Source organism: Malaclemys terrapin, chromosome 7 (genome assembly GCF_027887155.1).
Source record: "Malaclemys terrapin pileata isolate rMalTer1 chromosome 7, rMalTer1.hap1, whole genome shotgun sequence".
NCBI classification, from domain to species: domain Eukaryota; kingdom Metazoa; phylum Chordata; order Testudines; family Emydidae; genus Malaclemys; species Malaclemys terrapin.
The window spans coordinates 106,494,790-106,522,577 of record NC_071511.1 but is presented as its reverse complement, the minus strand read 5'-3'; the positions used below and the strand labels follow the sequence as shown (position 1 = coordinate 106,522,577).

Sequence of the window (27,788 nt, the reverse complement as noted above, 5' to 3'; positions counted from 1 at the left end):
GCAGCAGTTAATGTAAGAAAGAAGAAGCTGTTAAAAATCATTTGTCTAGTTTAGCCAGTAAGTGTGAATCTATTATATTTATAGTGGCCAAGGAGACATGACACCACCATTTCCACATTAATGCTTTCTCTCTCTGTCTTCGTACTACCACACACTCTGGCACAGCAAGATTTAGATTTTGTAGATGGGGGCTTGAATGTTGAAGGATGGAAGTTGTAAAACGTTACGGTTTATATTATAGGAAATATAAATAATAGTAATAAAGAAAACAGAGTCAGGGAAGGCTCTATACTATAGCTGTGTATGAGATTTTCAGTCTTAATAGTTCTAAGTTCACTTATGTTGTCTCAGGGTATTTCTACACTAGGAGGGTATTTCGATTGTACTTAAATCAAATATGTGGAATCGATATTACAAAGTTGAACGTGTGTATCCACACTAAGGACAGTAATTCGACTTTGTGAGTCCACACTAACGGGGCAAGCATCGACATTGGAAGCGGTGCACTGTGGGCACCTATCCCACAGTTCCCGCAGTCCCCGCTGCCCATTGGAATTCTGGGTCGAGCCTCCAGTGCCTGTTGGGGGAAAAAATGTGTCGAGTGTGGTTTTGGGTAACTGTCATCATCCAACCGTCACTCCCGCCCTCCCTCCCTGAAAGCGCCGGCGGGCAATCAGTTCGCGCACTTTTCTGGTGAGTGACAGCGCGGACGCCACAACACTGCGAGCATGGAGCCCGCTGCGACCATCGCTGCAGTTATGGCCGTTGTCAACACCTCACAGCTTATCATCCACCTTTTGCAGAGGCAGATGCTGAGAAATCAGGAGAGGAGGCTACGGCAGCGCGGTGTGGACATGAAGTCTGAGAGTGGCACAGACCTCTCGCAAAGCACGGGACCCCGCGCAGTGAACATCATGGTCACAATGGGTCATGTTGATGCTGTGGTACGGCGATTCTGGGCCTGGGAAACAAGCACGGACTGGTGGGACTGCATAGTGCTGCAGGTCTGGGATGAATCACAGTGGCTGCGAAACTTTCGTATGTGGAAGGGAACTTTCCTTGAACTTTGTGAGTTGCTGTCCCCTGCCCTGAAGCGCAAGGACACCCGGATGCGAGCAGCCCTGACTGTCCAGAAGCGAGTGGCCATAGCCCTCTGGAAGCTTGCAACGCCAGACAGCTACCGGTCAGTCGCGAATCACTTTGGCGTCGGGAAATCTACCGTGGGGGTTGCTGTGATGCAAGTAGCCAACGCAATCATTGAGCTACTGCTGTCAAAGGTAGTGACCCTTGGAAACGTCCAGGTCATCATAGATGGCTTCGCCGTGATGGGATTCCCAAACTGCGGTGGGGCTATAGATGAAACTCAAATCCCTATCCTGGGACCGGACCACCACGCCAGCCAGTACATTAACCGAAAGGGCTACTTTTCAATGGTGCTGCAAGCACTGGTGGACCATAGGGGACGTTTTAACAACATCAACGTAGGATGGCCGGGCAAGGTTCATGACGCTCGTGTTTTCAGGAACTCTGGTCTGTTTAGACGGCTGCAGGAAGGTATTTACTTCCACAAAATAACTGTTGGGGATGTGGAGATGCCTATAGTGATCCTCGGGGACCCAGCCTATCCGCTAATACCCTGGCTCATGAAGCCCTATAAAGGCGCCCTGGACAGTGCAAATGAACTTTTCAACTACCGGCTGAGCAAGTGCAGAATGGTGATGGAGTGTGCTTTTGGACGTCTCAAGGGGAGATGTGGAATCTTACTGACTTGCTCTGATCTCAGCGAAACCAATATCCCCATTGTTATTGCAGCTTGCTGTGTGCTCCACAATCTGTGTGAGAGCAAGGGGGAGACCATTATGGCGGGATGGGAGGTTGAGGCGAATAGCCTGGTTGCTGATTACGCCAGCCAGCCAGCCGTGTGATTAGAAGAGCCCAGTGGGACGCGCTGTGCATCCGGGAGGCTTTGAAAGTTAGGTTCCTCAGTGAGCAGGGTAACCTGTGACTATTAAGTTTGTTTAAAGAGAAGCTGAAGCTGCCCCCATTTCTTTACCCACTACTTACTGTTGACTATCCTCTCCAGCTACATACCCCGTTCACCCCGTCCCCCCCTTCCAACACACTTTTAAAAATAAAAGACATGGAACTTTGTTAATGAACACCATTTTCTTTATTACGCATTTCGCGGTAAAGTGTTGAAAGTGGGACGCAGACTGTGGTGGGGAGCGGGCGTACTGATGGAAAGAAAGCTTCTAAACTCGAGGAATGACAGGCTTCTGCTAATAGAGTGGTCCGCAGTGGTGGACTGGTTGTTTCAACGGAGCCTGCCACCCCTCCTTTTCGGGACTCTGTGTGTGGGGGCTATGTGACTTTGTGGCGGGGGAGGACGGTTACAGATCCCCTGCTGCGTGACTCTGTGATCCAGGACAAGGACCACTGCATAAGATCTCTATCCGCCCCCGCCCTCCCCCCAGAACATGAAAACCACCTCCCAGACTGACCAGGGTGCCTAGTGACTGCAATGTGTGTGTGACCTTCTGCTGAACCTGCCCCCGTGTCTGTACCCTGGTAAAGGTGACTGTCCTCTCCAATTACCAACCCCCCTACTCCCCTTCAAACACAGTCTCCCCTAAAAGAACATGATGGATACAGTAATTAACAGAAACGTATCTTTTATTAACAACTACACAGTTAGGGGATGAAACTGGGACGGGGGCTTGGGTGAAGCGGGAAGGAAAGGACTTATCAAATTTTTGGGAATGAGCGCCTTCTGGTACTTGAGCAGTCTGCAGGGGTGGAGTGACAATTTTCAAGGCACCTGCCGCCCCTCCTTCTTTGGACTTTGGGTGAGGGGGGTATGGGACTTTGTGGCAGGGGATGGCGGTTAGAGATAGACTGCACAGGGCTCTGTCCTCCTGCCTCCAGTCCTGCAGAACATCCACAAGGCGCCGGAGCGTGTCTGCTCCCTCATTAGTCCAAGCAGTGTTTGAGTCGCCTGCTGGTCTTCCTGCTGCCACCTCTCCTCCTGTTTGCTGTGTGCTCGCTGGTATTGAGACATGTTCTCCCTCCACTGGGTCTGCTGTGCCGACTCGGCTCGGGAGCAGCCCATAAGTTCTGAGAACATGTCGACCCGTGTCCTTTTCTTTCTCCGCCTAATCTGCGCCAGCCTCTGCGAGAGGGATGGCATGGTAGGTCAGGAGACATTCGCAGCTGTGGGATGGGAAAAAGGGAGTGAATTCCTCACAAAGATAATTTATTGTGAACAATGAACATAGTCTTTCTCTGTGAACAAGACCATGCACAGCACCTATCACATGCGCATTCAGGACAAGATCGAATTTTCGGCCTTCGCATTCAGTGCCTTGGGTCTTGCAGTGGAGATCAGACAACCGGGGCAGGACAGCGGAACTCGGGTAGCAGGCTGACATGGTAAGCCATAGACTTTTGGCTGCTTAAAACTTAAATTATAGCTGTGCCCTGCTTTCACGTTTAAAGCAATGCTCCTATCGCTGGCCAGTTCCTGCTGCCGGCAATCCGGCAAGCATGAACTCTGCCCCTTTCCCACCCCCTCGCGGCTGTCCCCGGGAAAGATCCCTGTATGCTGCCCCTCTCCCGCCTCCACCGCGTGGCTGCAAACCACCGGTGAGAGTTCTGTAAAGGAACAGGCAAGCAGTCCCAATAGTAACATTCCCCTAATTCTAAGCAGGTCACCAATACCGACATCACTCTGCTGAGAATTTCGGAGACTGAGAAAGAACGCATGCTGCGTGAAAGCCAGCAAAAACCAGGCCCATATGCCGCCGTGCTCTGCAAGGCAATGATCCCAGAGTACTTGATGATAGCCTGGTGAGGAAAAGTTTCCTACTACGGAGGATACAATAAGGCCGCTCTCCCCAGGAACCTCATGCAAAGGCTTTCCAATTACCTCCAGGAGAGCTTCGTGGAGATGTCCCATGAGGATTTCTGCTCTATCCCCGTACATATAGACCTTCTTTTCCAGTAGCTGCACTGGCAAGGACTAAAAAGTAGAGCGCCTAGGGCAAACTAATCATGATAAACCGACATTGTTAGATTCTTTTGCAGTAGTTGCACTGCCAAGGACTAAAACGATAAGCGCCTAGGGCAAACAAATCATGAAAAACCCATTGATAATATTCCTGTTCTGTTTAAAATAAATGTTTACATGTTTAAAACACTTACCGACTGATCCTTCCCCTGATTCAGGGTCAGGATTAACGCCTGGGGACGGTTGGTAGGGGATCTCTGTGAGGGTGATGAAGAGATCCTGGCTGTCTGGGAAATCAGCGTCATAAGCGCTGTTGACTGCCTCGTCCTCCTCCTCACCTTCCTCATCTTCCCCGTCCGCTAACATCTCAGAGGAAGCGGCCGTTGACAATATCCCATCCTCAGAGTCCATGGTCAGTGGTGGGGTAGTGGTGGCGGCCGCACCTAGAATGGAATGCAGTGCCTCGTAGAAACGGCATGTCTGGGGCTGGGATCCGGAGCGTCCGTTTGACTCTTTGGTCTTCTGGTACGCTTGTCTCAGCTCCTTGATTTTCACGCGGCACTGAGTTGCATCCCGGCTGTATCCTCTCTCCGTCATGGCTTTTGAGATCTTCTCGTAGATTTTTGCATTCCATCTTTTCGATCGCAGCTCCGAAAGCACGGTCTCATCGCTCCACACAGCGATCAGATCCAAGACTTCCCGATCGGTCCATGCTGGGGCCCTCTTTCTATTCTGAGATTGCATGGTCACCTCTGCTGGAGAACTCTGCATCGTTGTCAGTGCTGCTGAGCTCGCCATGATGTCCAAACAGGAAATGAGATTCAAACTGCCCAGACAGGAAAAGGAATTCAAATTTTCCCGGGGCTTTTCCTGTGTGGCTGGTCAGAGCATCCGAGCTCGGACTGCTGTCCAGAGCGTCAACAGAGTGGTGCACTGTGGGATAGCTCCCGGAGCTATTAGCGTCGATTTCCATCCACACCTACCCTAATTCGACATGGCCATGTCGAATTTAGCGCTACTCCCCTCGTTGGGGAGGAGTACAGAAATCGAATTTAAGAGACCTCTATGTCGAACTAAATAGCTTCGTTGTGTGGACCGGTGCAGGGTTAATTCGATTTAACGCTGCTAAATTCGACATAACCTTCAAGTGTAGACCAGGCCTCAGTATCTTTCTGAAATATTTGTAATACTTGTTTAGAGCTATCCTTTATAGGGGAGCAATTAGAGTTCACTTATCCATTAGTGCTGTACTATTGGTAACACATTACACATCAGACACAGTATGTCATGAAAACAAGACAACGAGCAAGGAAATAAATTGATATATCGGAGAGAGTTCAGAGAAGAGCTACGAGAATGATTAAAGGATTAGAAAACATGCTGCACACTAACAGACTCAAAGAGCGCATTCTAATTAGTTTAACAAAGAGAAGGTTAACGGATGACTTGATTACAATCTAAAATAATCTATATGGGGAACAAATATTTAATAATGTACTCTTCAGTCTAGAAGAAAAAGGTATAACATAATCCAATGGCTGGACATTGAAGCTAGACAAATTCAGACCGGAAATAAGGTGTAAATTTTTGACAGTGAGGGTAATTAATCACTGGAACAATTTACCAAGGGTTATGATAGATTCTCTATCACTGACAATATTTAAATCAAGACTGGATATTTTTCTCAAGAATATGCTCTAGGAATTCAGAAGTTCTATGGCCTGTGTTGTACAGGAGGGCAGGCTAGAAGATTCTGGCTTTGGAATCCATGAATCGATGAAATCAGGAAAATTATATTTTTAAGTAGAGCTGTCAAGCGATTAAAAAAATTAATCACGATTAATTGCGGGATTAAAATATTAATCGTGATTAATCCCGCTGTTAATAACAGAATAGAATTTATTTAAATATTTTTGGATGTTTTCTACATTTTCAAATATATTGATTTCAATTACAACACAAAGTTACAATACAAAGTGTACAGGGCTTACTTTATATTTATTTTTATTACAAAGATTTGTACTGTAAAAAACAAAAGAAATAGTATTTTTCAATTCACCTCATACAAGTACTATTGTGCAATCTCTTTTTCATGAAAGTTGAACTTACAAATGTAGACTTATGTACAAACAAATAACTGCATTCAAAAATAAAACAATGTAAAACTTTAGAGCCTATAAGTCCTTCAGTACTACTACTTGTTCAGCCAATCGCTTAGACAAAGCAGTTTGGTTACAATTTGCAGGTGATAATGCTGCCCACTTCTTGTTTACAATGTCACCTGAGAGTGAGAACAGGCGTTCGCATGGCACTGTTGTAGCTGGCGTTGCAAGATATTTACGTGCCAGATGCGCTAAAGATTCATGTCCCTTCATGCTTCAACCACCATTCCAGAGGACATGCGTCCATGCTGATGACAGATTCTGCTCGATACCAATCCAAATCAGTGTGGAATGATCCATGTTCATTTTCATCAACTGAGTCAGATGCCACAAGCGGAAGGTTGATTTTCTTTTTTGGTGGTTCAGGTTCTCTAGTTTCCGCATCAGAATGTTGCTCTTTTAAGACTTCTGAAAGCATGTTCTACACCTCATCCTTCTCAGATTTTGGATGGCACTTTAGATTCTTAAACCTTGGGTCGAGTGCTGTAGCTATTTTTAGAAATCTCACATTGGTACCTTCTTTGTGTTTTGTCAAATCTGCTGTGAAAGTGTTCTTAAAAAGAACATGTGCTGGGTCATCATCCGAGACTGCTATAACATGAAATATATGGCAGAATTATGCTCTTGTTCCTTGAAGTTGTGTTGGTGAGAGTGGTGCTTTGAGAAATTCTGTCTGCACAAGGCAAATGCAGTCAGGATGACTGAAACAGCACAGCTTATGCCTGCTGCAGAACAGTGCAATATGGGCTCCTTTCTCCAGGCTCACAAGGGAGGTTGACCTCACTAATTTACGGGCCTTGGGGGTTCATTAAGTGCACTAGCCACATCTCCTTTTGTGCTCAGGAAGAGCTATCAGAAGCACAGTCCCTTTGTCATATATGAATGTACTGTGGGAAAAGACTCCCTATGTCATCTACTTCTAATACACCCACAAAAGACTGTCAAGAATCTATCTCTAGACTCAACATAAATGTAAAGAACTCTCTAGCTTATTGAACTCATTCACTCTGGCTGGACAATGCCATAGAATTCAATAAGGGCCAGATCTTATGCCCACTGAAGTCAATAGAAAGACTACCATTGACTTAATTGGGCTTTGGATCAAGCCCTAATATTCTCCACCTCTACAGCAATCAGTGGGCCTTGTGTAAAACCTAATAGAGATATCTTAAGGCCTGTTTATTCTTTATCCGCCCGTACCCCCCCCCAGCATCCTAGTTATGGATACAGAGGCTTCTTTCTAAACTTTACATTGTGCTCAATTATGATTTCATTATGCCGACAAATGTCTACTCTGAGAAACATGGAGATCACGAAAGTCAATTCACACAATCTAAATAATAATACAATGCAGGTCTCTGCAGGATAAAAGCTAATATATTAATTTAATATGAATAATAATTTCATTTTCATTAATAAACTCACTGTGCCTCCCCTGCCATAGACATGTATTTAAACAATGTTATTCTTGAGTATTCAATTAAAATATATCCTTTCCAGAAAACATGTAACCAAACATAGAGCAGTATTTCCTCACATGCTTCACAATGACCCAACATTTCTCTAACCTCTCTCCCCATGTCCCCATTTATTTTGTAACCTCTGAGATGACCACATTAGCAAGGAATGTTTTGTTCCACAAAAGGAAGTAGAGGCCAACAAAATGACATTTGTGTAGGAAATGCATTTTCTGTGAAGTTAAAACTAAACTATATAAAATGAGCAAACAAGTTACAATATTGTTTTTATGGTGAAGCTATTCACGATACAATTTTAAATTACATTTTGAGCTTAAACAGAAGCAGTTTGCACCACCTACTGGTATATATTGCTTACACTCAATCTTGAAACATCTGTCCATGAAAAACCTTCTAAGAAACTAGTTACATTTGCCAGATCTTAAATAATCCTTACGATCTCAATTTCTTTCAGAAACCATTTCCTAAAACAAGCTATTTGGAAGCCACATTTATTCATCTAACAAAATTAGTACATTGTACAGCTTGTAATACAGGAATGATTAAAACAATAATGCCAGCCAATGAGATACAAATGTAGGTTTTCAAAGGCACTCACTCTTGGCGAAACTCTGCTCCCATTTAAATCTGATTTCTATCGGAGTGTGTTAGGCCAACGCTGAGCACCACTTGTATATTAAAAGGAATACAGGAATCAATATATATTATCAGTTGTTAAAGTAAAAGATTCAACTAGGCAACTAAAATTACAAGAATCCTAAGCAAACAAGATAATAAGTTTAACATGTTCCACAGTAGTTAAAAAAGAGAAAGCACCCATTGAAAATATGATAGTTTTACATTAATAATCATCACCATCATTAACATGGCTTAATTCCAGCCAGGTAATGGAAACACAAAATATTCATTTAGGTTCTTTTCCATTACAAAATAAAAACATAAATTTCCTACACGTCAAAGCCAAAAAAAGCAAAAAATACATTTGCCCATCTGTAGTGAGAATACTGAAGGCAAGATTGTGGCTGGCCTGCACAGGACCACAAAGAGTGGATGGGTGAAAGGAACCTTCTCCCTGCTGCTTACAGCCTTGACGGATGATGTGTGTTACAATTTCAGTCTTTGCACTCGTGCAAGGACAAGAAACGTCTACCAGCAGCAGCACTAGACCGTCAAAGATGAAGGGAGCAGAAGGGTGTATCATGGGCATGCCCATTCAGTAAGACCTGCTAAGGGAGCTGAACCAGAGTTGGGAGGAAAACACATGGCTCTCTGTTAAAGGTTAATGCAGATCCTGCTGTGTACTCTCCCACCAGTAATCTGGCAGATGCAGTAAGAATGCTTCTGCCTATCTAGATAACTTATATTGTCTCTATCTTGCCAGTATCTGAGCACCTCCCAAACATTAATGAATTTAATGGTATGTCTACACAACATTTGGAGTAAGCCTCCCATCTGGGAGTTAATAGATTCGGGTTAGTGGGCTGGCACTAGCGCTCTGAAAATAGCTATACACACATCACTTTGAAGTTGCAGCCTGGGCTACATTCTGATTCTGCCGCAGAATGTCTGATAGTTAATTATCTTTAATGAAGTCTATGGCAGAGTCAGGAATTGATCCTAGTCTGGTACCCTAGCCACAAAACTAACCTTCCTTCCTCCATATTTTCCATTTGGTGCTGAGCTCCTCTGAACCACTTCTTCCCCCTACCCACCCACCATGAGTGAAGGTTTGCATACATATAGCCCATAATGTGTTAAAGGGTTCCCATAACATGAAATCCACAATATCTTCTCGACCTAATTAAATTGCTCTAGATGAGCTGAAAAACGGAGTGATCAGTGAGATGATAAAATTTGCAAATATAAAATCATTTAGATTAATCAAGGCTAGAGATGATTCTACAGAAACTGTAGCGAGACCTAATAAAACTGGGTGAATGGGGAACATTGGGATTTGCCCTCTGAACTATGTAAATAGAAACTGCACCTATCATATAAGATCTATCTGCAAGATTCATCCTGGAATTAATTTTTATGGCAAATATTCTATATGCATTCAAGATGGGATTTACAGTGGAAGAGCTGATAGAACCTCACAAATAGTGGAGCTGTCATTTGTCATTAACTGTCATTAACATTAGATATTATAAACAGTCTCTAAAGCTAACAATAAATAAACGCTTTGTTTAAAGTTCTAGTTTTTATAAATAATTAGAATTTCCACTATCTTTATTTTAAATGAAAAACACTAGTTCCCCTAGCAATTAGATAAAGAGATATCAAGATAGGTATTAGATATTTCTTTCTTTCACTGATACTTCAGAAGTCTATTAAATCCTCCCCAGTAAATCCTTGGGGAACAAATGTAGCAAACTTGTCATTAGTTGGCTCTGTCTGCTGAAAACAGCCCTGTGAGATCATAGGGCACAGATCAGGTTACAAAGAAAGAGCTGTCAATGAGAAATTCAAGGTAACAAATGGTAAAATTGTCAGATGACAGTGGGATATAATCTGCAGCATCTCTCTCTGGAAAGAATCCGTAAACAGTGGGATCACTTCATCTTGTTGGCCCTCACTCACTCTGAGGTGGACATGGCAGCCATTTTCTTTTGTTTAGCAACACTTCACAACAATTTTTGTGAAGAGAAGTGAAGAATAACAGTCAACTGAATACTAGGGCTGCTTTGCCCATTTTACAGATAGAGAAAGGAGGCATAGAGAGGTGAAGTATTTCCTAAAGGTCACATACTGAGTTTTGGCACAACTGTAGGTAGAATCCAGAAGTCCTGACTAATCTAGAGATTAGACAACACTTGTCCTTATCTTCTTATAAACTGATCAGAGAATGACATTTGCATTTTAGATGATGCTGGCTTGTTTTATAAAATGTGGACAGGTTAGTCTAACTTTAAAGGGAATTAAATGCCATGGTGGCAAATGCAGCAAGAAAAAAACGACACTAAATATGAATAGTTCGGAGCATCGCAAGCCATTTGTTGCAGGCAAGAACAAATGTCCAGATCCTCAAAGGTATTTAGACAGCTTACTACCATTTATTTTAATGAGAGTTGCATGCCTAAATACCTTTGAGATTCTGGGCCAAAGCTCCTGGTGCTTTCATATTCTACATCTCATCTTACTAATTAGCTAACAAAAGAACACACATGGATAGTGAGATGTGTGAATAACAACTGCATTAACTAAAGAGAAAATGTAAATAAAAGTGCAAAAATCTGTCATTTGTAGGTAACTACCTAAGCTCATCCAGGTGTCAAAAAAGCTGTCACTCAATTTTAAATTATACTACCAAACATACCTCCAGGTTTTAGTCTTCAACACAAGTTAAACTGACTAGTCAGGAGTACTGTAAGCATCTGCTAAAGAATGTCTGGTAATTACAGATCAAAGCAATAATTTGGATGCCATTAGTCTTAATATTAAGGAAGCTCATGGAGATAGCTTACTCTAAGAACATAAGAATAGCTATATTGGGTTGGACCAATAGACCATCTAGCCCAGGGGTGGTCAAACTATGGCCCGTGGGCCACATCTGGCCCACCAGCTGTTTTAATCTGGTCCTCGAGCTCTCGCTGGAGAGTGGGGTCTGAGGCTTGCTCTGCTCCGATACTCCAGCTGGGAAGCAAGGTCGAGGGCTGCCCCACACAGCTCCCGGAAGCAGCGGCATGGCCTCCCTCCGGCTCCTACGCATAGGGACAGCCAAGGGCTCCGCTCCGCACATTGCCCCCACCCCAAATGCCGTCCCCGCAGCTCCCACTGGCCAGGAACCATAGCCAATGGGAGCTGCAGAGATGATGCCTGTGGACAGGCAGTATGCAGAACTGCCTGGCTGCACCTCCACATATGAGCTGGAGAAGGGACATGCCGCTGTTTCCGGGAGCCGCATGAGGTAAGTGCCGCCTGGAGCCTGCACCCCTGAGCCTCTTCCCGTGCCCCAACCCCCTGCCCCAGCCCTGTTCCCCCTCCCACCCTCCAAACCCCTCAATCCCAGCCCGGCGCACCCTCCTCCACCCAAACCCCTCATCCCCAGCCCCACCCCAGAGCCTGCGCCCCCAGCTGGAGCCCTCACCCCCTCCCATACACCAACCCCAATTTTGTGAGCATTCATGGCCCGCCATACAATTTTTATTCCCAGATGCGGCCCTCGGGCCAAAAAGTTTGCCCATCCCTGATCTAGCCCAATATCCTGTCTTCTACCAGTAGCTGGTGCCAGATATTTCAGAGGGAATGAACTGAACAGGGCAATTATCAAATGATCTATCCTCTGTTGTCCAGTCCCTGCTGCTGGCCGCCACAGGTTTAGGATGATTCAGAGCATGGGGTTGTATCTCTAACCATTCTGGCTAGAAGCCACTGATGGACCTACCCTCCATTAACTTATCTAATTCTTTTTTGAACCCAGTTATACTTTTGGCCTTCACATCAACCCCATCAACGAGTTCAAGAAGTACTTCTTTTTTTGTTTGTTTTAAACCTGCTGCCTATTAATTTTATTGGGTGACACTTGGTTCTTGTGATATGTGAAGGGGTAAATAACACTTCCCTCTTCACTTTCTCCATACCATTCATGATTTTAGCTGTCATATCCCCCCTTAGTCATCACTTTTCTAAACTGAACAGTCCCAGTCTTTTTAAACTCACCTCATATAGAAGCTGTTCTATACCCCAATCATTTGTCTTGCCCGTCTCTGTACTTTCCCCAGTTCTAATAGAGCTCTGTCTAGATGGGACAGAACGCCACACAGGACTCAGTGTGGACACGCCATGGATTTCCGGCTTTATGCTATTTTCTTACTATCCCTTTCCTAATGACCCCTAACACTCGCTTAAAGCTTTTTGGATGGCTGCTGCACGCTTTGCCCGGGCGCCAGTTCCACGCACCCCAACATGCCACGGATTCATTGCTGTTAATTTTATGAGGGTCACAAGCACGGCCATGAAACAAGCAGAGTGGCGCCTTAGCGGAAGCCCCGTGCGCGGCGCGCGGACACGCCGGGCCAGAGACGCACGTGCCCAAGCACGTTGGCGAGCCGCGAGCGTACACAAGGGCTGCGGCAGCGGCTGTAACTAGCCGCTCTCGGCAAGTCCCGCGAGAAGGATCCTTCCCCGCGAGATTTCCGTTCCCCCTTCCCCTCCGCTTCTTGGGCTGCTAGTGGCAGCCGCGGCCTCACGCTCCTTCCGGTTCTGCGGCAGCCTGCCCCCGCCGGGGCCGGGCCGGCTGCGAGGACAGAGCCAATGGAGGGCACGGGGGGCCCCCCGCCCCGGGGAGCCTGTGCTGAAGCGGGCCCCGCCGCGGGAAGCGACTTAGGGGCGCCTGTCCCGCTGCAGGGAGACCCAGAAGAGCTGAAGCAGGTGAGCGGCAGCCTCCCCCGGGGCTCCGAGCCCGCAGCCAGGCGGGGAGCTCGCGGTTCGGTGCGGCCCGGTCCGCTTGTGGGCTCCGCTCCCGCACCCCCCTCCCACGATGTTCTAGAGCCGGGGTGCCCGCTCCTCTCCCCCGTCTACACACACGCCGCGGTGTCTGCCCTGCGGACTCACACCTGTGTCCATAGCCGGGGTATCGCCCACTTTACCCCCCTGCGGAGCGTGGGAGGGGGTGTCCGCAAGCCGGGGGCATGGCCAACCGCACCGTCTGCCAGCATGCGGCCCGGTTGGCACCTGTCGGATTCCCAGGTGTCACTCAGGCACACTGACATGGTGGCCGTTTCCCATTGTCTCGGTGCCCGTCAGCCTTCAACTCCCCATACCTCCAGTTATAAAGAGTGCGCTGTGAAGTGACTGTTTCACTCCGCCCCTGGGTTTTCTTTTGACACGTGGAATGGGCTGCCACTTAGGGATAGTGTACACTAAAAGCCCTGCAGCTGCACTGATGCAACTGTGACACTCTAGTGCATGGGGGGAAGACACTGTATGCTGACAGGAGAGAGCTGGCTTATTCACACTCCTGTGGGACATAAGTTATACCAACATGAGTGGTAGTGTGTACAAACCCTAAGTGCAAAGTAGGGAAGAGGAGCATGGTCTGAGCACAGCCCTGCTGGCCTATGCCAGGCACTCTCATATTCATTCTAGACACAGACCCTCTCTGACTTTGGGAAACAGACTTTCCCTGTCTTGAAGAGGGGAGACAAATATGGACCTACTCTAGAGGAGTTGCTAGGACTTTATTTCTCTAGGATGAGGGAGTGCTTGTAAAGTACTTCCATAAAAAGTGCTAAATTTAGATAAAATAGACATCTGTTTATCTTGTCAACATTGCACCTTGCAATGATCAGTACTGAGTTCAATTTCTTTCATTGGATTCTGCTCCATAGAGGTGACCTGATTTCAGGGTAAACATGTAAAGGTGCCTTTTTAAACATTGGCAATTATTAATAAGTGTCCTATATGCAATTAGAGAGAGGTTCATTAGCCATCCTCTTTCAGCGTAACTCATAACACCACACATCTAGCTTCAGTTTCTCTTCTATCACAGTAGGAATGGCTTCTAGAGAATACCCCTTAAGTACAATTCAGTCAGTTTAGTAGGTGGGGTGCATTGCTGCCGACACTGCAGTTTGACATCTGTTCCACCTTGTATTTAGCTGTGACACTCTGAGTGCCTTTTCCAGACCTGTAGAAGAACTCTGTATAGCTTGAAAGCTTGTCTCTTTCACCAACAGACATTGAGCCAATAAAAGATATTACCTCACCCTCCTTGTGTCCTTGGACAGCTAAAACTGCACTGCAAACATGTAGTAAACTGACAGACCCTATGAGGATAATGATGAACTGCTACCACAATGCAAACTTCCTAGTATGCCAAATTACTCTGTGTAGTGCTGTGGTGCCTGAGCTGCAGGGGAAAGAAGAGGAGCTCTCCAGAGCCACTGTTGAGATGTTTTTCAATAAAGAAACCAGCATAGCCTTAAATTCTCTCTTCAAACCATTTCCCCTTCTTGCCTGCCTTCATTCTCATTGCTCTGCCTTCCCCTCTTCCTCCCCTGCAAAAAAAAATCCTACTCTCCTTAATATTTCTTTAGTATTTGAATGCAACAGCCAAAACTAGGGTTTGGGGCATAGCTAGTGAATCTTTGTTGTGTTTAGCTGTACTGTAACTATGCTTGTGTGCCCCATTGGGTTGCAAAGCCAAGCCCTCTGAAAATAGTCATTAGAAATGAAATATAAGGATCCCTCTGGTCTCACTAAACTCAGGGTTGCTAACCTTTCTTATAAAAAAGAATATTACAAATGCGTGGCTCTACAAGATAATCAGTTTTTATTATTTATTTGCTCTGCACTGACCGAGTATTTGGTTCTGTACAAGACCAATAAAAATTGTTGTTGTTAGGATTTCAGTTTCTAGTATAGCTTAATTGGTACAGATCCCTAGTGTAGATCTGATCTGAGGAAGTTCGCTTCAGTTTCAAATTAAAGTAAACTGTACCGGTATAAATTGTCTAGAGTAGGGGTTTGCGTGGTGCAGCCACACAAGTGTCAGAAATCCCAGTGTAGACAAGATGAAGCTGCCCTGAGGCAATCATCTAAAAGAATTTTCATGTTTGTTGTCACATAAGCGATTACTGGTTACTGTTGCATATTCAGACTTTACACCTATTGTATGCAGCATTGGCAAACTAGAAGCTCTAGTAAAGAGACATACAGGAACAGGCCCCACTTCAGGTCTTTGGGGGGGGTCTGCCTGGGCTTAAGGGTCTGTTCACTCAGATTCATTTGCAGAATCAGGACCTTTCCTACACACAGCATGCACATTACTGCTATATAACAGTAACTTTGGGGTAGAGAATGAGCAACTGGCACATTGCAAAACAGCTGAACACCAGAATGAGGGCTTGTTTCAGTTTTCTAAGTGGTAATACTTAAAATGCATTTATGTTGCTGTTTGTTTTTTCTTATTCTGATGTTCAGATGTTATGCGATATGCTGATATAGGTTGGTTACTACTAATCTTATGGGAATGATACATATTCTGCATATAGGTATAAAACACCTTGGGAGGCTTAAAATGAAAGATGCTAATAAGCAGAGCACATAGCAGCACATGTACTTAAGGTTGTCTGACTTGTAATACATTGTCTTCGATTGTGTTAGTAATAGTATATTTACACTAGGACTGAGGTACAGTAGTTAGAAATGTAATTATAAACCCTTATTTATGTCAGCACATAATGCCTTTCACTATTATACTTAATCTGTAATGAGACCAGTGTTCTGCAGTGTGTTTTCTTAATTTAAATCATACACAGATTTATAAAGCATTTGTTTCATTTTACACTCTGTGGTAAGTTCTACTGACTTCAGTAGCATTTCTCCCAGTACATAAAGTTAACCATATGCTTAAGAATACTACTGAAGTCAGTGGAACTCATCACAATGTGTGAAGTTAAATGTGTAAATCTTTACAGGATTAGGCCTTAATTAAGTTGGGCAGAAAATGGCCTGTCATTAACTGTATTTCTAGTATAGTCAGTTAATGGAATTGAACTGACATCAAGTAAAGTCTAATAACTTTTTAAGAAACTAATTTATAAATGAAGGACTCTAATTTCTGTTCTGCAAACTAGGGATCAGTGTTATTTCTTGGAGGTAATGAAGTAAAAAGCAGTGCTGTGGTGAAATATTCATCTGCCCCACCACAAGCAGCATTTGCCCGTCTTCGAGAGAAAACTGATTTGAAACTTCCACCTGCCAATTGGTTACGTGAAAGCGCCAAACTGGGGCCAGCAGGAACAACCATTCTTGGAAACAGCAAGAAGAGCAAACTATTTTCAAGGTAACACTGACATCACTACAAATTGTCCTATTCTCTATTAGCCCTTCTGTTTCTCCTTCTTTCTCTGTCTTTGCACTCTCCTTTGCCTTCCCTCACCCTATATGCTTTAATCCCTCTTGCTTAGGCGATGATTAAGAATTCCAGTTATGATGGTAGATTTTACGAGGTGTATGCTGGCAACTGGACTGAGACAATCAAACTCACTTCATGTAGACTACAGACCTGCAATTGGATGGTATCAGTTGGTCAGGCTAGATTGACTGAATAGTAATAGGAATTCTGATCTTTGATCACATAAGGAAAAAAGAATAATATTCTGAAACAAATTTGTAGCCTCCTGACTGTTGATCAGCAATTGGCTGCCAGCTTGGAAATTCAGGAATAGGAATGGACACATTTATGGAAATTTTCTTGCCATGCGTACAATAAATGTATGTTTTAAAAATAAAAATAGGTGGCAAATACCTAAGAGAAATAATTAGGAAAACATGGTGGTTTGATATTTTGGAAATTGGACAAGGAAAGTTCAGCAGTGAAAAAATGTGTCTCTTGTATCACAGCCAGTGTCAAGTCTGGGATGATCTGCTGAACGCGTGCAAGTCACTCAAAACAGATTGGCATGTAGGATGAAAATCATACAGGGCTCACACCTCTTAAATTGCCAAATTAGGGCTTAAGTGGCACATAACTCTTGTGGGCCCTGTGCACAGCAGGGAATTTTACCTCTAATCTTTTAAAAAAAAAAAAAAAAAAAAAAAAAAAAATATTAAACAGTAGGCAGAATTAATACATGTGTTTTGGTTAGGTAGGCTAGTGAATTCCGATTTTTACTTTCTCTGCCTCCTTTTTTATTTTGGAATTGTTCACAGATGGAAATGCACAAACTTCCAAGGGAAACACCAAATTCTAGTAGTTAAAGTTCAAGGTTATGTGAATATCTCTGGTCACATTGAGATGAATGCATCATCTGGCTTAATTTGAAAAAGTGGTCTACATAGGAAGCTCTCTTCTTTGAATTACATGCAACTTGGAGAGATACAGGTTTTAAATAAGGCAGACAAATAATAAGGATGTTGTGTTTATTAAAATTAGGCTGTTCTGTTGCTGAGTCATTTTCCATAAAACTTATTTAAGTTTTAAAAATAATAAAATAGTCAACATTATCTTAAATGGAAATGAAGGGAAGGAAGAAGTCCAGCTCTTAAACAGGGCTTAGCTCCTCTAGTTTTAATCACTTAAAAGAACACACACTTTTGGAAAATTAATGTTTATTCCCTTCTGGCAAATAACCACTTTTCGTGATATGCTAACACATTTATTGCAACTCGCCTCCTTTCCATTACAAAACAAATAAAGCATCTTGTATAGTTGCCCTCGTCTCTCTAAAACATTGTGTTTTGTAATGACTGAAAACTGGATTTCAAGAACAATGTAAAGATGGCTTCAAAGAAACAACTTGTAACTTCAAAATGATTTTGTGTCGTTTAAAGCTCAGATCCTGTTGTACTTTGTAATGGCTCTGTAGATTCTTTTTTTTTTTTTATATGAAAATGTTTTTTTTTTTTTTAAAGAAGTACTAGATACTTTGAGGAACAAGCAGTTATGTTTTAAATATCAAAATGCAATGGTTTAAACTTCTAATTTTTTTTAAATAGCTTTGGCATGGCATATGACTTCATCGACTCAGTTGGAAATGATGTGGATGTTGTGTCCGATTCTGAGGTATGTGCAGTTTATCGTTCAATAATTCTTCAGTTTTGTAATTGTATCTTGATTATGGCTTATGCTACAGTGACTGTTTTATTTAGTTGTCTTTTAGTTAGTTAAATTATTTAAGAAAACCTCATTTTACTTTGGCTATTTGCTTATAGTTTAAAGGAAGTTGTGACAATTGAATAAAGTACAGATAGCTTCAGATTTTTATTTGCAGTGTAGACATACCCAAAGATACAGATGGACAGAAGAGCATTGAGGAAAGGTGAGAAGCAAAGAGGAGGGGAAAAGAAAATTGGGGGGGGGGGCCCAAATAATTTTACATTTGGGGAAAAAGTTGAAATGGTGAGCTGCTAAAATCAAGCATTCATGGTATTGTCCCCATAAAGTCAGTGGGAGTTTTGCTATTGACCTGAATGAGAGCATGACGAGGACCACTTCAGTAGCCTATTTGAATGCATTACAAATTTTACTATATCTAACACAAGTTAGCAATAGGGGAAGAGCATTCTAGTAGCTTATACCCACACCTAGTCAAATATGAGTATCTAGGTTATAGTTGCGAGGAAGACCCATTGCCAAGCTGTTCCCTGACTTGCTGTCTGAAAACTCCTACAAGAGATCTGTTCCCTAATACACTTATTTGGAACTCAGTAGGTCAGTAATGGTATTGGGACAACCGCTTATCCACTGTGCCAAGGGCCCTCCAACAAAATATTTGCATCTAAGTGAGGCATTTTTGTATATCCAAAACACTTATCAGTGGAATAATATTGTTATGGGACCAACCTTTCCTGCTTTAAAAATAGAGCCTCCAGTTTTACCTTGATGATTAAATATTATCATAAATACTCAGACATTTATCGTTTGCTTATATGACAGCTATCTTATCTGTTGTACTCTCAAAAGTATTAGCACAAGATGACCATTATCTCCAAATAAAGATATTTGTAGGGCTTGTAGAAATACAATATTTTGGGATAACTTCTTGGGTGGCGGTTGGGTTTTGTTTTTGCTTTGAAAATCTCTTGTATTAAATTCAAGCATTTAAAACATTTTTTTTGCATAATTAATATTATATAACCATGTATTTTCTGTGGTGGTATTATGCAATAACATTTAAACATGAATCCACATTTTCTCTTTTAATGTTTTCATTATGAGAATTTGGTTTTCTATAGCATATTCAACATCTAACTTATGTTTTCAACTTCTCTTTCCTCTGCTTTCATTTTCGTGATCCTTAGTAACAATAACTCAGTCAACTTGCTGTTATAGTATTCATGCAAACTTTTTTCACTTAAAAATCCCTCTCTCATTTTAAAAGCTTTGGAGGTTTTCTTTTCAGTTAACATCAACTAAAAGGGACTTCTGTGAGCTCTGAGTTAGTATATGCTAGTTGAAATAGCACTATAATATTTGTAGTGTAGAATTCAATTGTAATATTTTTTTTTTAATCTATTTGCAATACTTTGCTAATGAATGAAACTTAGACAAATTGGGAAACCAACAAGTCCTTTGCAAGTGCTGTTTAGGAAGAATTTTTTTTTTAAGATTCCTACTAGGAAATTTGGGAGAGAATCCCACGTCTGCAGTCTCAGCCACCTTTTTGCTATCTTGTCTTCCAGCCAAGATCCTCTCCAATCTGGTTTCCCCCTCTTGCACTCAACATAACATAAGAATGGCCATACTGGGTCAGACCAATGGTCCATCTAGACCAGTATCCTGTCTTCCAGCAGTGGCCAATGCCAGATGTTTCAAAGGGAATGAATAGAATAGAGCAATGTCAAGTGATCCATCCCCTGTCATCCACTCCCAGCTTCTGGCAGTCAGAGGTTTAGGGACACCCAGAGCATGGGGTTGCATCCCTGATAATGTTGGCTAATAGGTTCATCAGTGACTATCTTTCATGAACTTATCTAATTCATTTTTAATTCAGTTATAGTTTTGGCCTTCACAGCAACCGCTGGCAATGAGTTCCACAGGTTACCTGTGCACTGTGTGAAGAATTACTTCATTTTGTTTGTCTGAAATCTGTTGCCTATTAATTTCATTGGGTGACCACTCACTGAAACTGTCCTTGCCAAAGTCATTAATTGTTGTGCGCGTTGTAATTGTAGCCGTGTTAGTCTCAGGATATTAGAGAGACGGGGGGGGGGGGGAGTGAGGTAATACCTTTTTATTGGACCACCTTGTGTCTCTAAAGTCACTGATGACCTTTTTCTTAGCCAAAGCTCAGAAGCAGTACTACATCCTCAGCCGCCTCGACCTGTCAGCCACTTTCAGTATTGTCAACCATGCTCCTCTTCTTGAAATCTTGTCTTTTGTGATTCTGTCCTCTCCTGGTTCTGTTCCTACTTCTCTCGTTACTCCTTCAGCATATTCTCTGGAGGATCCTCCTCTCCTTCCAACAACTTTCTGTGGGGGTTCCACAGGGATCCATTCTTGGTCTCCTTCTCTTTCTACACCTTATCTCTGGGTAATCTCACCTGCAAACAAATTCAAATGTCATCTCTGTGCTGACAATTCTAAGATCTACCTCTGTACTCCAGACCTGTCTCCTTCTGTCCAATCTAAAATCTTGGTGTCTCTCTCTGACATCTCCTCATGGATGTCTAGCTGTGGGCTCAAGTTCAAAGTAGCTAAAACAGAGTTCTTAATCTCCCCCTTCCAACTCTCATTTTTCAACCCCTGTGGACATCAGCTCCATTCTGCCTGTCATTTAGGCTCTTGAACTGGGTGTCTGCTTCTACTTGGGCCTTCCTCTAGGTCCTCACATCCAGGCTATATCTAAATTTTAGAGATGTCATACTGAAAAAATCTGCAATGTACAAACTCTCCTATCCACAATCTACAATTAAATTCTGGTCTAGGTTCTCATCATTTCAATTAATTCATCATCCTTCTCTCTGGTCTTGCTCTCACCCATTCAGAATGCTGCTGCAAAGATAATTTTCCTATCCACCATGCTTTGACCATGTCATCCCTTCACTGGCTCCTGCTTCTCTATCAAATCAGACACAAGTTGCTTGTCTTCGCTTTCAAGGTCCTTCATGGCCTATCCCCTCTGTTTATCTCTCATTCACTCCTGAGATGTTGACTCCAGCCTCTGATCACCCCATGATGCCATCATCTCCCATTTGCTAAAGTTTCAAACAAGCATGTTTCTCCCAACCATGGAGGAGGTGCATGGGAGATAGTTTTGCAGATGTTTACAAGTAGCTAGTACATCATCATCCTTCAAAACCCTACTTAAAACTTTCCTTTTCTGTGAATTCAACTAAACACTTGATGATGGCTAGATTGTTTAGACCACTGCTCATCATGCTACCAATTTTGTCTTATTTCTTCCTTTTACGCCTCTGTCTATTGGTATGTATCCATCGGTTGTCTCTTGTCCTATGCTTAGATTGTAAGCTTCTTGGTGCAGGTACTGTCTTCTTTGTTCTGTTTGTACAGCGCTTACATGACGGTGTCCTGGTCCCTGTGGCAATACACATAATAAGTAGAATCTCTGCAGTTGAATTAGTAGCATACTGAGTAGTAATATCTTGAGTGCTGATATCAAAGGCTTGTTTTTTTCCAGATATACTACTTCTATAGGAATGAGCTCTGCTCAAACTAATGATGAGCACATACATTTGCTATTACAACTTCACTGGCAAGCAATGACAACTTCCACTTGCAGTGTAAATTAGAATCCAGTTGCTTAATGATTCTCTTCAACTGTATTAGTTTGAAGAGAAATTTTCTGGCAGCGATTAAACTTCATAGACAAGTAATCCTGATCTTTTTTTGTGCTTGATCACACGGGCTGCTGCAGTCTTAGTTGCTGGCCCAGGGGCCGCCTGAGCAGTTCAAGCAGCCCCTGGGCCAGCTGCACCGGCCGCTGCTGAGGCAGTCTCGGGCCCCTGGCATCAGCAGTAAGCGTTTGGGTGTGGGAGGAGGTTGGGGTGAGGGCTTTGGGTGGTGCTTACGTTGCGGGGGCTCCCCAGAAGCAGCGACATCCCTCAGCTCCTAGGCGGAGATGTGGAGGGTGGCTCTGCGTGCTGCCTCCAGGCACTGCCCCCGCAGATCCCATTGGCCATGGTTTCTGGACAATGGGAGCTGCAGAGTGGGTACTTGGGGTGGAGGCAGTGTGCAGAGTTGCCTGGCCATGCCTCTGCCTGGGGCCCCCCAGGCACCCACGGCACTCCTGGGCCGTCCCCCCTTCTCCCCAAGATTTAGTCAGGGGTGTATAGTACATGTCATGGACAGGTCACGGGCTGTGAATTTTTGTTTACTGCCTGTGCCCAGTCCATGACTTTTATTAAAAATACCTGTGACTAAAATGTAGCCTTATTGATAACCCATTGGGGCAGCATGGTGTACTCCCTCAGAGCGGACTATTAGAACTACAGCAAAAATCAAAAGCGGCAAGGCTTGGCCAGAGAGGCAAGAGGAAGGGGAGAAAAGCCAGAGGGGGGAAACACAGAAGATGGAAAATGGAGGCAGATACACAAGATGGTCTTTTTGCCTTCAGAAATGGTGCCTTTTGTTACTGTCAGATAACAAACAAGGCTTTCTGAATACCTAGTTGAGGCATACTTGGTTCAGGAGTGTTAGATGACTGAATGAAGGTATTTAAATTAAAAAAAAAAAAAAAAAAAAAAGTGACTTGTCCTTCTTAAAAATATTTACTATTTTTCCCCCCACTCATGATAGTGGTTTTTTTTTGTTTGTTTTTTCTGAACACTCTAATTACTAAATCTTCTCTTATAATTCAGTGTAACTGTGGGGAATATAACTTTTCTGTTTTGTCTTTTTTGCAAGAACATTAAAAAACTTCTGAAGATACCATACAGCAAGTCACATGTGAGCATGGCAGTACACCGTATTGGACGAACCCTTTTACTGGATGAGCTAGATATTCAGGAGCTCTTCATGAGATCATCTCAGGTTAACCATTTATTTTGTTAATGTCCTTGGCCACCTGGCAAATATATTATATTATATATAAATTTCAAGTGCGGTGTTGTCAACACAAAGGTATAGCAAATGTAGAAAAATTGCTGAGAATTGTATAAACCTCTACCCCAATATAATGCTGTCCTCGGGAGCCAAAAAATCTTACCGCATTATAGGTGAAATCGTGTTATATCGAACTTGCATTGATCCACCGGAGTGCGCAGCCCCGCTCTCTTCTCTCTCTTCCCCCCCCACCCCCCCCGAGCGCTGCTTTACCGTGTTATACCCGAATTCGTGTTATATTGGGTCGCGTTATATCGGGGTAGAGGTGTACAAAGACAAAAAGGTGTTCACAAAACCTTATTGTGGATTCTCTCTGGTTGCTATAGAACTACAAGTTGCACTAGCAGATCAGACATCTTTTTAACTGAGGGCATTGTGTGCTTAAAATACCCCTTCTCACCTTTTCATTTAATGTCTTTGATATTGCTGGACAGCTTTACAAATCTATTACTCAGTCTTTTAACATTGCATGAAACTATAATCTGTTTTTTGAAGAGTAGATTTCACTGAAATATGTTAAGTATAACTGAGTTCTGACTGCAGAGTTCAGCTGTCAAGACACTTTTGTGAAACCTTATCTTTTAACAGATTTTCTTTTATTTTGTGCCATTTCGTGTTGGATGGGTATACTGTATCTGCTAAATGCTTAACTTAGATTCTTTTGTCTATGTGGTGTTTCACATTAATTTCATGCTTATTTATGATGCTTAGACAGGGGACTGGACGTGGCTAAAAGAGTTCTATCAAAGACTAATAGATCAGAAGTGGCAAAGAAAGAAGAAGAGTAAAGAACACTGGTACCAGAAGGCCATACTTTCCAAGTTTTTATATTACAGGTAGTTTGATTATATTAATTTTATTTGCATAGAACTTGTGAGTTCTACCCCAATTTACTTTTCTCTTGTTCATTATATTGAAATAAAAGTTAAAGATATGAAATTGTCTCTTTATCCTAAAACAAAATCCAGAGCGGATGTAGTTTTAAGAATATAACACTGATGCAAGTAAGTTCTTTATTTAAAATATTTTAGTATCTAAGCATGATTAGCTGAAAACACATTGCAGTACTGCTCTCCGGAAAAACACATAATTTTCAAGGATTTTTAACATGAGCCTGGATACCCATCTTTCTGCTCTAACTGATGAATTTACAAGATGGGTATTGCTGAGTAGTTTTATAACTAAATCAGCATCTGTCTCTCTTTTTTTGTGAAAATAAAATGCAGTAAATATTGATTAGACATTGAATTTGAGATTTTGTTATGATATTTAATCTCTTTGAATTTGTCTTTGTCAGCATTAATGGTGATGGAGCTGCTCAGCCAGTTCCTTCCTCTGCAGAACCACATCCTGAAGATCCAGCTGCTGATGAGAGTGATGAAGCAGGAAGGGCTTCCTGGCCAGCCCCTTTTGAAATGCCTTCTTCAGTATCTGAAGATCCAGGTTCTTCTAATCAGGTTAGTATGGATTAAATCTTAACAAACCTTAATTTTTGTAGGAGAGCGGTATTTGGTGCCTAATATAAGCTATAAACATGTAGTAGTCAAGATTCCTCCTTTTATCCAAAGAAGCAGAATCTAACGGGTAGAAGAAGCCTTGCTCAGCTAGACTCTAAAAGCACCATTTTTGACTTTCTTTGAGCAGTAATGTATGATACTTAATGCTTTATGAGCTGTATACAGATAGCCATCAAAAACTAATTTTGCCTATAGTTGATTTTCCTTAAATAGGATTAATGTGTTTTCTATATATAATTCTAATGTTGGGTCATTCCAGAATGAGCAGTTGCCTTCCATTTGTGGCTCCATTTTAGTATACTTGATCATAAAAAACTGGAATATATTTATATGTCTATATTTTTAACTTGAATGGCCTGCCTGCTCCTAGAAAACAAAAGTATGGGAGGGTCTGAGAAAAGTGATTTTTCATACATTGTGTTGCAGTACTGAGTTAGTGTGAAAAATCATATTTGCACATTTTTGCTCTTTGTTGGTTTTAGTCAATGACCATCTTAAAGGAACTGCGTTTTGACAATTGTTGTTTCTTTAACAGTCGTACTGAAAAAAGATGGCTCTTTCCTTATTCTGTTTCCTGTGTTGTTTCCACTGAACTTCTATTTTAGCCTTTTTTCTGGTACTGTGAGGATGTGCTAAGGTGTGGTGATCATCATCATCTTTTGTAGCATTGACGTGGGCTGAAGTGGATGAACCTGGAATCTGGAAGAATTTCAGAATTCTTTGTCTTCTCACAGTGCATGTTAATATTATTCCAGTATTTATTGATGTTGAAGAAAACATCCAGATTTACTGAAGCAAAATCTTGATCAAACTGTATTTATGTTAAAGAACAGAAAATCTTGATGCTCATCAAGAGTGTATGTAGACAGGGATTTAAATCAGTCATTCAGAATGTATTTATCGAACTTATCTGGAATTTTCTGCATTATGGCCGCGAATTTATTAAGTGTAGTAGACTTTACACTAATGAAAACGAGAGAAAGTTAGGCATCCAGAAAGATGTTAATCTCTAAGCCATTCAAACATCATATGCAGATATCTATTTTGTGATTATATATCAAAGTAAGCAGAGATCATATGGCATTGGCTCCCCCGAGTAGAAGCAGTTCTACTGAACTCCTACAATATAATACAAGCAATTACATGTGCATTTTGATTGGTTAGTATTGCTCCAGACCTCAGTATAAATGCTCACAAAGGGGCCAAAATGAGACTGACTTGTGGCTGAAAACATGTGTGCAACATAGGAGCCAGGTTTTTCTTTCTTTATCTTGGTATCAGACAGTAGAGTTGAATATTAAGGTTCTCTGAAGTTAAAGGGACTTTGTACAACATTTTAAGAGTTCAGTCTATGTAATGGATGTTTAAATACATTATGAAAAGTAGTATTGTTGTGCGTGTAGAGTAGCCTCATAATTAATGTAAGTCTAATACATTAAAAAAATTCCAGCATTCTATTTACATTCAGATGGTAATGATCACCCACCTTTGTGAAGACACTATCACTGATAGGGACACTAGATGACACAGATGGTTGATAAAGAATTATGAAGATTCTCTGCTCTAGATAACCACATAGAATCTAGATTGCATTGGTAAAGGTGTCACAATTAAGATTTATACTGAACAAATTATACTTGAATTCCAATGCAGTAGCTACAGTAAGAAAAAACTGAAGTAAGCCACTGGCTGAAGAAGGTTGTACACATTAAAATAAAGTTGGAATTAAGGTTTTCACTTTTTATGCTTCTAATGTTCAGGATATATATACACTTTTGAAAATGGCCTACTTGACCTCAGCAACAGAATTACTCCTTATGTCCTTGTGCTTTTCACAGGGAAGTGTGCCTCTTGAATCCTCATATGTAGTGGGGCATGTGGCCTCAGCCCCCAAAGAACAAAACCTGAGTACTTTGTTCAATGACGGGGAAAACAGTCAGGTATGCTTTATGTGGAATCTGAGTGGAAACACAATCCCCAGTTTAACAAATCGTTTTAAATTTGGTCTAAATTGGATTCGGGTTGGTGGTGAGGGAAGAAAAATTAAATCCTTTTGTAGAAGTAGCTCTTGTCATCTGTAATCTTGGTCTTTTAAGTTACTGTGAACACCTAGCATAGTCTTTTATGTGCTGTTCTTTATTTGCCTTTTTTGCATTTTGCTTTCTCATAGTAATTCTGCGGATTGTGATTGAGAAAAAATTAACAGAGTGGATTATTTATAGACCCTTTCTTTTTTTAAACAAAGGGACTTAAAAATGACTTTGTTCGGAACATCTTGTGGACCTTTGAAGATATTCACATGTTAGTAGGATCAAATATGCCTATATTTGGAGGTGGACGATACCCTGCTGTGAGCTTGCGTCTCAGGTGAATTCTTAAACTACTGTGATGTGCATCCCAAACGTGCTCATTTGTTGCTTCAGTTTCATATTCAGTTGTGTGTGTGTGTGTGTGTGTGTGTGTGTGTGTGTGTATAATTTTGTAGGATAATGTATTTCTTAATCTGCATTTAAAGATTAATTTTATACTCTAGTATTGATATGGTAATGATTTCATAAGGTATTAGAAGGGTGTTTCTGTGTTTAAGGCACTGAATTGGGATTCAGGATGTCTTGGTTCTCTTTCTGGCTCATCCTCAGACTTCTTGTGTAACTTTCGGCAAAACACTTGGGGCCTGATTTTTGGAGGTGCCAACTATCTGCAACCCATTGTCTTTATTGGAGTTGTAGGTGTTCAACACTTCTGAAAATCAGGGTCCTTAATCTCTGCTCTAATCCCCAATTTGTAGAATGGGAGTATCGCTTCTCTACTTTTCGCAGATGTTGTAAGGATAAATATATTAATATTTGTGAGATGCTCAAATGCTTAAGTGTTGGATGCCATGCAAAATATAGTTACTGATTACTGTCCATAAATAGCTGAAAATATCTACTTGATGTTGTGATTACTCTGTTCTCTGATTCTTTTGTTCTTGCTGTGGGTTCTTTTTGCCCATACAGAGGTGAAGGAGCCTGGTCTCCCACAGCAAGGGTGGGAGGAAAGACAAGAATACCTTTTATAGGGTGGGGAAGATGGAGGCAAGCTTAAAAAGTTGAAGCCAGTTTGGGCCATCTT

The 27,788-nt window shown here is 42.1% G+C and overlaps 2 protein-coding genes across 5 annotated transcripts in view; one reads left to right on the top strand and one right to left on the bottom strand.

The window, feature by feature from the left end:
• Window positions 1-13,375, bottom strand: part of TEX36 (testis expressed 36) — a 28,203-nt gene extending 14,828 nt beyond the window's left edge. For both annotated transcript variants that reach the window (XM_054034289.1, XM_054034290.1), the window contains exon 1: window positions 13,202-13,375. In XM_054034289.1, the coding sequence (XP_053890264.1) occupies window positions 13,202-13,357 (156 nt within the window). In that variant the 5' untranslated portion in view covers window positions 13,358-13,375. The remainder of the gene's footprint in view (window positions 1-13,201) is intronic.
• EDRF1 (erythroid differentiation regulatory factor 1) overlaps window positions 12,806-27,788 on the top strand; it is a 47,136-nt gene continuing 32,153 nt past the window's right edge. The window contains exons 1-8 of one of the 3 annotated variants that reach the window (XM_054034288.1): window positions 12,806-13,016; window positions 16,226-16,434; window positions 18,090-18,156; window positions 22,960-23,085; window positions 23,869-23,993; window positions 24,455-24,614; window positions 26,513-26,614; window positions 26,920-27,041. In XM_054034288.1, coding sequence (XP_053890263.1) covers window positions 12,900-13,016; window positions 16,226-16,434; window positions 18,090-18,156; window positions 22,960-23,085; window positions 23,869-23,993; window positions 24,455-24,614; window positions 26,513-26,614; window positions 26,920-27,041 — 1,028 coding nt within the window. In that variant the 5' untranslated portion in view covers window positions 12,806-12,899. The remainder of the gene's footprint in view (window positions 13,017-16,225; window positions 16,435-18,089; window positions 18,157-22,959; window positions 23,086-23,868; window positions 23,994-24,454; window positions 24,615-26,512; window positions 26,615-26,919; window positions 27,042-27,788) is intronic. The other 2 variants (XR_008445643.1, XM_054034287.1) reach the window with 2 other exon arrangements.